Source organism: Nerophis ophidion, linkage group LG08 (genome assembly GCF_033978795.1).
Source record: "Nerophis ophidion isolate RoL-2023_Sa linkage group LG08, RoL_Noph_v1.0, whole genome shotgun sequence".
Lineage (NCBI taxonomy): Eukaryota > Metazoa > Chordata > Actinopteri > Syngnathiformes > Syngnathidae > Nerophis > Nerophis ophidion.
The window spans coordinates 20,762,120-20,774,990 of NC_084618.1; the positions used below are offsets into that span (position 1 = coordinate 20,762,120).

Here is a 12,871-nt window from a genome sequence, read left to right on the forward strand (position 1 = left end):
CTAATTAAAGTTTCAGTCAATCAATCAAAAACAAGATTTTCCAAAATAAGAGAACAAATTCAACTCCAGTTATGGAAAAAAAAATGCCAACATGGCACTGCCATATTTATTATTGATGTTACAAAGTGCATTATTTTTTTTAACATGCCTCAAAACAGCAGCTTGGAGTTTGGGACATGCTCTCCCTGAGATAATCCTAATACCCACTGAGGTTGGGGGGTAGGAGGTCGCGGGGGGTGTATAGTGTAGCGTCCTGGAAGAGTTAGTGCTGCAAGGGGGGTCTGGGTATTTGTTCTGTTGTGTTTATGTTGTGTTAGGTGCGGATGTTCTCCCGAAATGTGTTTGTCATTCTTGTTTGGTGCGGGTTCACAGTGTGGCGCATACTTGTAACAGTATTAAAGTTGTTTATATGGCCACCCTCAGTGTGACCAGTATGGCTGTTGACCAAGTATGCGTTGCATTCACTTGTGTGTGTGAAAAGCCGAAGATATTATGTGACTGGGCCGGCACGCTGAGGCAGTGCCTTTAAGGCATACCCCCAATATTGTTGTCTGGGTGGAAATCAGAAGAAATTTGGGAGAATGATTGAGACTTTCGGGAGGGGCACTGAAATTTGGGAGTCTCCCGGGAAAATCGGGAGGGTTGGCAAGTATGACTGGGAGACTCAACTGCTCTTCACTTCTCTCTACGTCCGTGTACCACTCCGTACAGCGGCGTTTTGAAAAAGTCATAAAATTTACTTTTCGAAACAGATACCGATCATTTCCGATATCACATGTTAAAGCATTTATTGGACGATAATATCGACAGTCTGATATTATCGGACATCTCTACTAGTCACTATGGTAATATAAGTCACAGGTTTTTGCAAGAAAGTTCTAAAGCTTAGTGAAATATCAGACATTTTTGTTGCATTTTGCTTGATTATAAAATATGTCGATATATATATATATATATATATATATGTATAAAGCATACATAAAGAGCAGGCAGCATCTCACGCATTCTCATACTTTCGGTAACATCCAGGAAGAAATGTCAGCCAGCATGAAAAATGTCTCAACTATAAGCTACATGAAGGAGCCTAGAATAAATTATATTCAAACATTCGCAACGTTTCAGGGTTCCTCATGAAGAAATCATACAATGTATTGAATCCATTAACTGCAATAAAATTGAAGAGATGGCGAGGTTGTGAGATGTCGAGAAGTCTCACATATTCTACCGTTTTTCCTCACAATATTTCCCATATTTTGAAATGCAAATGTTAATGCTCCTCTGAACCCGCAGCATTAGACATACGTAATAATGGTGTTTGTGTAATCCCACTGATGTATTTTAGTGATAAATTGGCCGCAAAAATAGCGCCGCTTAAAACATTCCATCGCTACTGGTCAAACGCTTTACCAAAAGACACTGTTAACAAAACAACTTGAAACCTTGTCCAGCTGTTTACTGACATATACCAAGGGTCGGCAACCCAAAATGTTGAAAGAGCCATATTGGAGCAAAAAGACAAAAACAAATCTGTCTGGAGCTGCAAAAAATTAAAAGCCATATTACATACAGATAATGTGTCATGAGATATAAATTGAATTGTGAGGACTTAAACGGGAACATTATCACAATTTCAAAAGGGTTAAAAACAATAAAAATCAGTTCCCAGTGGCTCGTTTTATTTTTAGAAGTTTTTTTCAAAATTTTACACCTCCCGGAATATCCCTAAAAAAAGCTTTAAAGTTCTTGATTTTCGCTATTTGTGATGCGACTGTCCCTTTCCCTGTGACGTCATACAGTGCTGCCAATACAAACAACATGGCGGTTACCACAGCAAGATATAGCGACATTAGCTCGGATTCAGACTCGGATTTCAGCGGTTTAAGCGATTCAACAGATTACGCATGTATTGAAACAGATAGTCGGCGTATGGAGGCAGATAGTGAAAACGAAATTGAAGAAGAAATTGAAGCTATTGAGCGAATAGCTATTGACACTATTCGGCCATAGCATGGCTGCCTTATTAGCATCGCCGGTAAAATGTGCAGACCAAACGATCGGGACTTTCGCATCTTGTGACACTGGAGCAACTTAAATCCGTCGATTGGTAAGTGTTTGTTTCGCATTAAATGTGGGTATCTAGTATCAAATGTACATACAGCTAGCGTAAATAGCATGTTAGCATCGATTAGCTGGCAGTCATGCCGTGACCTGATTAGCACATAAGTCAACAACAAAACTCACCTTTGTGATTTCGTTGACTTAATCGCTACAAATGCATCTGCAGGTTATCCATACATCTCTGTGCCATGTCTGTCTTAGCATCGCCGGTCAAATGTGGAGACACTCTGGCAAATTCAATGGGGGTCTGGCGGCAGATTTCTTGCCAGTGGTGCAACTTGAATCCCTCCCTGTTAGTGTTGTTACACTCTCCGACAACACACCGACGAGGCATGATGTCTCCAAGGTTCCAAAAAATTGTCGAAAAACGGAAAATAACAGAGCTGAGACACGGTGTTTGTAATGTGAAAATGAAAATGGCGGCTGTGTTACCTCTGTGACGTCACGTTCTGACATCATCGCTAAAAGACCGATGAACAGAAAGGTGTTTAATTTGCCAAAATTCACCCATTTAGAGTTCGGAAATCGGTTAAAAAAATACATGGTCTTTTTTCCGCAACATCAAGGTATATATTGACGCTTGCATAGGTTTGGTGATGATGTTCCCCTTTAAAGGAAACCAAATGAGCTCAAATATAGCTACAAATGAGGCATAATGATGCAATATGTACATATAGCTAGCCTAAATAGCATGTTAGCATCGATTAGCTTGCAGTCATGCAGTGACCAAATATGTCTGATTAACACTCCACGCAAGTCAATAACATCAACAAAACTCACCTTTGTTTATTCATGCACAACATTCTAAGTTGGGTGGACAAAATGAGACAGAAAAAGAAGTGGCATAAAACACGTCTTAGAAAGTCGGAAAAAGTTATACATGTAAACAAACTACGGTGAGTTCAAGGACCGCCAAAATTAGTAGGACAAAACGGCGCTGGCCAAATACTCGAATCAGTGAAACATGTTTAATATAAACAATGTGCTTTATAGCAATTAGGGAGGTTTGTGTCATGTTTGTCCTCATACAGAAACTATATTAAAACAAAATATATGTTTTTTTTCCCCTCATCATTTACATTTTTTATATATTTTTGAAAAAGCTCCAGAGAGCCACTTGGACGGCGCTAAAGAGCTGCATGCCGACCCCTGGCATACTATTCATGTTCAGCTAACTTTTATTGCAAATTAACATTGGCTCCAAATATGAGTTATTAGTCTCATTGACTATTATTGATTGATATCAGCAACAGTCCGGAAAAATCCATATTGTCCGATCCGTTTATTTCGTATAATGTTATTTGTTAATGGGGAAAGATGTTAATGTCTCTTGTTTTCATGTTGGCATTCAAGCTAGCGACTTGGCTCCGGTCAGTCCGTGAGTTTAGAATTTGTTTTTTTTGATAATCTTAATATAAAACCACCAGGAGTTCTACCGCGGTTATCATTATTACCATTTATCGCTACATCCCTCACCTGATCTCCTTGATGGTGGCTCTTTTCATGGGGTCCACCTGGAGCATGTGCTTCAAGAGGCTGATGACGGTGGGGTTTAAATACTGCGGAGTGAAGAAGATGCCGTCGCAGATCTTCTTGAAGAGCGTTGGCACGTGGTCGTCGTCGAAGGGAAGGGTCCCGCACAACAAGGCATAGAGGATGACCCCGCTGCTCCATATGTCCACCTCTGGGCCGGCGTATAACCTGACCACAAGATGGAGAAAAACATCTAATTATGGGGGATGTTCTTGCGAGTTTGTAAAGTCCTTGTGTTTAATTTGATTGGCAACCATGGATACATCCAAGTAAGTTTTGATTTCTTCTTAGGATGGAGAAACTTTACCGTCCGGAGATGACCTCAGGGGCCGCGTAGTTTGGAGAACCACAGCTTGTCCGTAGAAACTCACCATCGGACATCATGTTTGATAAACCTGCAGAAACATCAGGGATTTAAAAGATTTGATTGATTGATTGATTGATTACTTTTATTAGTAGATTGCACAGTTCAGTACAATTGACCACTAAATGGTAACACCCGAATAAGTTTTTCAACTTGTTTAAGTTGGGGTCCACGTTAATTAATTCAGGGTACTTATTTATAGGTAAAAAGCCTAAATGAAATCATCCTGCAGTCACAAAAATAATTAAGAAAGCTGCATTATCTTGTTGCAAACAGCAGATAGCGCAATCATTTTACTGCGATAACGGGTTAAAAAGTACCGTATTTTCCAGACTATAAGGCACCCTTAATATAATTTTTTACTCAAAACTTGTGCGACAGTGCGCCTTATACCCTGGTGCGCCTAATGTAAGGAATAAGTTTGGTTGAGCTTACCCACCTCGAAGCAATTTTATTTGGTGCATTGTGTAATGATAAGTGTAACCAGTAGATGGCAGTCAAACATAAGAGATACAGGTAAGTGTAGGCAGCACCGTTTGAAGTGCTTCAACATAGGAGTATTATGTTGTGTGTATAAGGTAAGACATTCGTTACGCAACATTATGCAAAAGCTACTTTTCTTACCTTCTGGTAATTGCTGATCTGTATTTGGGATCTGCATAAATTGGCCTAAAAATATCAAGATACAGTGGGGTAAAAAAATATTTATTCAGCCACCGATTCCCACCTAAAATGATGACAGAGGTCTGTAATTTTCATCATAGGTACACTTCAACTGTGAGAGACAGAATGTGAAAAAAAAATCCAGAAATTCACATTGTAGGAATTTTAAAGAATTTATTTGTAAATTATGGTGGAAAATAAAGTATTTGGTCTCTTCAAACAAGGAAGATCTCTGGCTCTCACAGACCTGTAACGTCTTCTTTAAGAAGCTCTTCTGTCCTCCACTCGTTATCCGTATTAATGGCACTTGTTTGAACTTGTTATCTGTATAAAAGACACCTGTCCACAGCCTCAAACAGTCAGACTCCAAACTCCACTATGGCCAAGACCAAAGAGCTGTTGAAGGACACCAGGAAAATAATTGTAGACCTGCACTAGACTGGGAAGAGTGAATCTACAATAGGCAAGCAGTTTGGTGTGAAAAAATCAACTGTGGGAGCAATTATCAGAAAATGGAAGACATACAAGACCAGTGATAATCTCCCTCGATCTGGGGCTCCACGCAAGATCTCATCCCGTGGGGTCAAAATGATCATAAGAACGGTGAGCAAAAATCCCAGAACCAAATGGGGGGACCTGGTGAATGACCTGCAAAGAGCTGGGACCAAAGTAACAAAGGTTACCATCAGTAACACACTACGCCGACAGGGAATCAAATCCTGCAGTGCCAGACGTGTCCCCCTGCTTAAGCCAGTGCATGTCCAGGCCCGTCTGAAGTTTGCCAGAGAGCACATGGATGATACAGCAGAGGATTGGGAGAATGTCATGTGGTCAGATGAAACCGAAATAGAACTTTTTGGTACAAACTCAACTCGTCGTGTTTGGAGGAAGAAGAATACTGAGTTGCATCCCAAGAACACCATACCTACTGTGAAGCATGGGGGTGGAAACATCATGCTTTGGGGCTGTTTTTCTGCTAAGGGGACAGGGCGATTGATCCGTGTTAAGGAAAGAATGAATGGGGCCATGTATCGTGTGATTTTGAGCCAAAACATCCTTCCATCAGTGAGAACTTTGAATGGTTGACCAAATACTTATTTTTCACCATAATTTACAAATAAATTATTTAAAATTCCTACAATGCGAATTTCTGGATTCTGTCTCTCACAGTTGAAGTGTACCTATGATGAAAATTACAGACCTCTGTCATCATTTTAAGTGGGAGAACTTGCACAATCGGTGGCTGACTAAATACTTTTTTGCCCCACTGTATTAAAAAAGGCAATATCGCCCAACCCTACTGTGGAGTGATTTGTAATCCGAAAAATACAGTATGCAACATTTTCAGCAAAGAACAACCATTACATGTTATGTAGACCACAAGGAAGTGTTTTACATTTAGAAAAAAATAATAATACGACTCCAGGAAGAGGGTCTCCGACTTCCGCTTCCTGGGAGTCCACCTGGCCGACGACCTATCCTGGAGCACCAACACCACGGCTACCATCAAGAAGGCACACCAGAGACTGCACTTCCTGAGAATACTCAGGAACAACCACCTCTCACAGGAACTGCTGGTGTCCTTCTACCGGTGCTCCATTGAGAGCATCCTGACCTACTGCATCTGCGTGTGGTTCAGCAGCTGCACGGCCGCAGAGAGAACGGCGCTCCAGAGAGTCATAAAGACCGCCCAGAAAATCATCGGATGCCCCCTCCCCCCCCTGGCTGACCTGTACAGCTCCCGCTGTCTCAGGAAAGCACAGAGCATCCTGAAAGACCCATTCCACCCCGGAAACAGCCACCTGGAAGACCCTCAGGCAGACGCTATAGGGTGCTAAAAGCGAGCACCAATAGACTAAGAAACAGCTTTTAACCAAGAGCCATAGTAGCATTAAACAGGCACTGAGTAAGCACAATATGTCCATCATGTGTAATGTTTAATTTTTTTTTCTATTTTTTCGCACTACAATGTGCAATAATGTTATATGTATGTGTGTATATATATTCATATGCATGCATATATGCATCTATGTGGACAAGAACAAGAAAGTTTGATCACATTACGCCTGTACTGGCTCACCTGCACTGGCTTCCTGTGCACTTAAGATGTGACTTTAAGGTTTTACTACTTACGTATAAAATACTACACAGTCTAGCTCCATCCTATCTTGCCGATTGTATTGTACAGTATGTCCCAGCAAGAAATCTGCGTTCAAAGGACTCCGGCTTATTAGTGATTCCCAAAGCCCAAAAAAAGTCTGCGGGCTATAGAGCTTTTTCATTTCGGGCGCCAGTACTCTGGAATGCCCTCCCGGTAACAGTTCGAGATGCCACCTCAGTAGAAACATTTAAGTCTCACCTTAAAACTCATTTGTATACTCTAGCCTTTAAATAGACTCCCTTTTTAGACCAGTTGATCTGCCGTTTCTTTTCTTTTTCTCCTATGTCCCACTCTCCCTTGTGGAGGGGGTCCGGTCCGATCCGGTGGCCATGTACTGCTCGCCTGTGTATCGGCTGGGGACATCTCTGCGCTGCTGATCCGCCTCCGCTTGGGATGTTTTCTGCTGGCTCCGCTGTGAACGGGACTCTCGCTGCTGTGTTGGATCCGCTTTGGACTGGACTCTCGCGACTGTGTTGGATCCATTATGGATTGAACTTTCACAGTATCATGTTAGACCCGCTCGACATCCATTGCTTTCCTCCTCTCCAAGGTTCTCATAGTCATCATTGTCACCGACGTCCCACTGGGTGTGAATTTTTCCTTGCCCTTATGTGGGCCTACCGAGGATGTCGTAGTGGTTTGTGCAGCCCTTTGAGACACTAGTGATTTAGGGATATATAAGTAAACATTGATTGATATATATATACATATACATAGATACATCTCTCATCTTTATTTTACTATTTATATTACCATATTGTATATGCACCTTAGGAGGATCTGCTCCAATTTTGTTGTTCTTTGAACCTGTTCAATGCAATAATGACAATAAAACTCTATTCTATTCTATTCTTTAATGCGCCCTATAATCTGGTGCACCTTTTATATGACAAAAAGATGGAAAATAGACCATTCATCAGCAGTGCAAGCCAGGAGGGAGCTTCTTTCTACACGCACATGACATTTTGTACAATGTCATCAGGTTTTCTGTGTTTCTACAGAGACCGCTGTGGTGGTTTTGTGAGCAAAACAGCCCCACTCACCAAAGTCGGCGATCTTTGCATTCATGTGCGCGTCGAGCAGGACATTTTCGGGCTTGAGGTCTCGATGCACCACCATGTGCCTGTGACAGTAATCCACCGCCGAAATAATCTGCTGGAAGAGCCGACGGCTCTCCTTCTCGTCCAACTGTTCAAAAAGAAAGGAAATGTGAGGCGGGAAGCTTCTTTCCGCGTGACTCTACGTCGGCGCACAAAGCGTTAACGTCTCTGACAGTCGATGTGATCAAAAGTGCCATTGATTAAAAGCCTCATATCACCTTTCCGTTCTTGCAGATGTAGTCAAAGAGCTCTCCCCCCGAGACGTACTCCATCACCATGAAGATGTCTGTAGGGGTGCTGATAACCTGATACCTGTGGACCATCAATGATTTGCGGATTAGAACGTCGACATTAGGTACACCTCAGCACCCCAAGGGTCTCATTGGATGATGTCACGCTGCAGAAAAAACTTGTTAAAGTGCAGCAGGGTTCGCTTTGTTTATGCTGGCTGGAGACACTCTGCACTCTGGCCCAGAGTTTAATGCGCCCGGCCAAAGATGGGATCTCCCGCACACAAAAGGAGTTTACATTCTTGTGCAGGAATGACGGCACGTAGCTGGTATTTCAGCAATCTGTCTGGGTGCTTGCTGGGCGTCATCCACTGTGGCTTTAAACCAGGCCTAGTTAATTATTTTGACTCTGGGGCCAAATTTGGAGAGAAAAAAATGTGTCTGGGGTATATCTATTTTTAGGAACACTAATACAAAACCTCACAATAATGTCTGATTGAATGCTAAAATTAATGACGGACCACTTTAAAAAACGGAATAGAATTTTCTTTTTTTTTTTTACTGACTGGACGTGAAAATAAAAAAAATGTAGGATTTACAACATTAACTACCGTATTTTTCGGACTATAAATAGCAGTTATTTTCATAGTTTGGCCGGGGGTGCGAAATATACTCCGGAGCGACTTATGTGTAAAATTATTAACACATTACCGTAAAATATCAAATAATATAATTTATCTCATTCGCGGACGAGACGAAGAAAATGTCAGCAATCGTCACACACACGTCAGCAATTGTCACTTACACGTCGGCCAATAAGAATTCGGCGGGGGAGTAGTGCATTGTGGGTCATGGAATGCTAAATGCTATATGCTACTGCCGTAGCTAATAAAATGGGTCATTCAAAACTAGATTTTGACCCACTTCTATGGTGGAAGAACAATGAGCCCATATATAAATGATAAATAAATGGGTTGTACTTGTATAGCGCTTTTCTAACTTCAAGGTACTGAAAGCGCTTTGACACTACTTCCACATTTACCCATTCACACACACATTCACACACTGATGGAGGGAGCTGCCATGCAAGGCGCTAACCAGCACCCATCAGGAGCAAGGGTGAAGTGTCTTGCTCAGGACACAACGGTCGTGACGAGGTTGGTACTCGGTGGGGATTGAACCAGGGACCCTCGGGTTGCGCACGGCCACTCTCCCACTGCGCCGCGCCGTCCCAATATACTCTTACTACCAAGTTAATCTGAGGCTGAGTTGACTTGAAGCTGTTTAATGTTGCACTTTTTATTTGTAGAAGAAAAGTTTTGTCATTTTATTTCATCCGAGCAACAACTGGAGGCAGTTAAATGTTGATTAATGTGGACCCCGACTTAAACAAGTTGAAAAACTTATTGGGGTGTTACCATTTAGTGGTCAATTGTACGGAATATGTACTGTACTGTGCAATCTACTAATGAAAGTCTCAATCAATCAATAAATCAATCAATCAAAAAAATCACTTTCTATGTAAAAGGGGTTTGTTAATTAACCATTCTGAGCCTTATCTCATTTAGTTTTTATTTTATATATGTTGACCACATTAACCCCGGCAATGGACCCTGTGTGTATATGTATGTTTACAAATTTGGTAAATAAAAAAACAAAAAATGTATATTTTGTTGTTTTCTTACTGTACTGAAAATGAACCGAACCGTGACCTCCAAACCGAGGTACACACCTAACCAAAATTTTTGTCTACCGTTACACCCCTACAAGATAGAATAAAATGCTTGCTAAAGATGAGTGACAACATAAACATGAAGGGACACAAAATTCTGATTTGCAGGCCAGGAAGATCAGCGTTTTTTGATTTGCTATGATTCATTTTGTGCCTTCATCGCAGGTCAGGGCAAGATCAAGCACTATCAGGTGGTCAAATTATAATCATCTACTGTAGTAACATTCTATATAGCTCGGTTGGTAGAGCGGCCGTGCCAGCAACTTGAGGGTTGCAGGTTCGATTCCCGCTTCCGCCATCCTAGTCACTGCCAATGTGTCCTTGGGCAAGACACTTTACCCACCTGCTCCCGGTGCCACCCACACTGGTTTAAATGTAACTTAGATATTCGGTTTCACTATGTAAAGCGCTTTGAGTCACTAGAGAAAAGCGCTACATAAATATAATTCACTTCACTTCACTTCTATCCAATAGTGAGGGGATGAGCCTGGAGAGGGTCCCGGTTCAGACAGTGATGGTACTAAAAGCCCGGAAATAGCTCAGTAACAATGTGGCGGCCCGGGGATTACGGTGCGGCATGCGAATCAAGGACTTACAGTTTAATTATGTGAGGGTGCCTGAAAAGCTTGAGGTTCTGGATCTCCCGGCGGATCTTCCCCACCACGTCCAAGGTGCGGATCTTCTGCCGATTCAGGATCTTCACAGCGACTCGGTGCTTGGTCAGCTCGTGCTGGCCCACTGCGAGACAAAAAAAGGACACAAGCCTTCATTTCATCTTTCTCAAAACCTTCCTGCATCAAGAGATTTAACTCTCTGACTATAAATATCAAAACCGACCAGAAGGTATTTTGTAATAAAAAGAACAACAACAAAAAAATCAATCGAATCACTCTGGTATCGTTTAACTCAGACCTGGGCAAATTAAGGCCCGTTAAGACTCCATGCGGCCCGTTAAGATTTTCAATCTGGCCCGCCGGACATTCCCAAATATTATTTTTTAGATCTTTAAAATGGAAAGTGTAGCTGCCATGTTTTCTAATGACCGTAAGTCTTCAACTATACACCGTATTTCAATGGTTGGAACCTGCGCTTTTGGATGATATACCAGTTACTATGGTAATCTAATTAGTAACTATGGTCATCTAAATAGTTACTATGGTAATCTAATTAGTAACTATGGTCATCTAAATAGTTACTATGGTAATCTAATTAGTAACTATGGTCATCTAAATAGTTACTATGGTAATCTAATTAGTAACTATGGTCATCTAAATAGTTACTATGGTAATCTAATTAGTAACTATGGTCATCTAAATAGTTACTATGGTAATCTACGTCACAGCAGCACAGACGAGCCACCAAGCAGTGTGGCTGGGAAGCGTTTCCACCGACGCGGAAGGAGATTTTCACAACAAAGTTCTAAAACTTAGTGATATATCAGATTGTAGGTGGATTTATTTTGTATCCTTTGCATTCATATTTCGATTTTTGTTGCATTTTTGTCGCGTTTCACTTGATTGTAAAATATGTCGATCGAAAGGGGGTGTGAGGTTCATATTTAAATATTTAGTGTTTTATCCATCATAGAAAAATGTAAAATTCCATTACGTTTTTGAAGGCGGTTTGTCATAACGTTTTTAGCATTCAATCAGACATTATTGTGAGGTTTTGTATTAGCGTTCCTAAAAACAGATATACAAGCCTCCAGACACTTTTTTTTTTGTCTAAATGTTGCACCTCGTGTCAAAATAATTGTAACTTTTTTAAAGTCAAGGAAAGTGTTGCCTTAAAGGACAGCTCATATTTTAGGGCACCAAGGCAAACATTATTTTCTTCCGAAGCATGCATATTCAGTACAGGCCAAAACTTTGGAAACACCTAATTTAATGCGTTTTCTTTATTTTTATGACTGTTTACATTGTCGATTGTCACTGAAGGCCTCAAAACTACAAATGAACACACGTGGAGTTATGTACTTAACAAAAAAAGGTGAAATAACCGAAAACATGTTTTATATTCTATCCATCCATCCATTTTCTACCGCTTGTCCCTTTTAGGGTCGCGGGGGGTGCCGAAGCCTATCTCAGCTGCGTTCGAGCGGAAGGCGGGGTACACACTGGATAAGTCGCCACCTCATAGCGGGGCCAACACAGATAGACAACATTCACACACTAGGGATCATTTAGCATTTTTTTTTTTTGGAGGTGGGAGGAAGCTGGAGCACCCGGAGGGAACCCACGCAATTGCGGGGGAGCCCGGGATTGAGCTCGGGACCTTCATATTGTGAGGCACATGCACTAACCCCCTGTTCCACCATGGTGCCTATTATGAGAAACACTTCCAACCTTATTGAAAAGAAGATATTCTTCAATTGCGTCACAAAAAGAAGACAGTAAATGCAACAGAACATGCAAACTCCACACAGAATGATCCCAAACCCAGGATTGAACTCAGGACTACTAAGGACCTTCGTATTGTGAGGCACGTGCACTAACCCCTGTTCCACCTGTTCAGTCTCCTCTTGGATACATTTAGTTTGTTTTCATGATTATGAAAACAAAGTTTAATTGATGCCTTACAAATTGCTGGGAAATAAGGTTATATCCTAACTTGGAGCCAAAGGCATACTTTCCAACCCTCCCGGATTTCAGTGCCTCTCCCGAAAATCTCCCAGGACAACCATTCTCCCGAATTTCTCCTGATCTCCAGCCGGACCTGAGTGAGGACAGCCTGTCGTCATGTCCGCTTTTCCTCCTTATAAACAGCGTGCCGGCCCAGTCACTTTATAACATCTACGGGTTTTGGAGCTCAGTGCGCAACTGAGACAAGAAGTAGACTATTATATACGTCTCCGTTATCCATAGATTCTGACAGTCACATCAAATCAGTAACAAAATCGGCCTACTATCACCTCAAAAATGTAACAAGAGGGCTCATGTCAGCTCAAGACTTCGAAAAACTTGTACATGC

The 12,871-nt window shown here is 41.6% G+C and overlaps 1 protein-coding gene across 1 annotated transcript in view; it reads right to left on the reverse strand.

Moving 5' to 3' along the window:
* LOC133557504 (5'-AMP-activated protein kinase catalytic subunit alpha-1) overlaps window positions 1–12,871 on the reverse strand; it is a 39,586-nt gene that overhangs the window by 19,387 nt on the left and 7,328 nt on the right. Inside the window, exons 2-6 of the mRNA XM_061907983.1 lie at window positions 10,498–10,639; window positions 8,158–8,251; window positions 7,883–8,027; window positions 3,959–4,046; window positions 3,595–3,819 (exon numbers count right to left, since the gene is read on the reverse strand). Coding sequence (XP_061763967.1) covers window positions 3,595–3,819; window positions 3,959–4,046; window positions 7,883–8,027; window positions 8,158–8,251; window positions 10,498–10,639 — 694 coding nt within the window. The remainder of the gene's footprint in view (window positions 1–3,594; window positions 3,820–3,958; window positions 4,047–7,882; window positions 8,028–8,157; window positions 8,252–10,497; window positions 10,640–12,871) is intronic.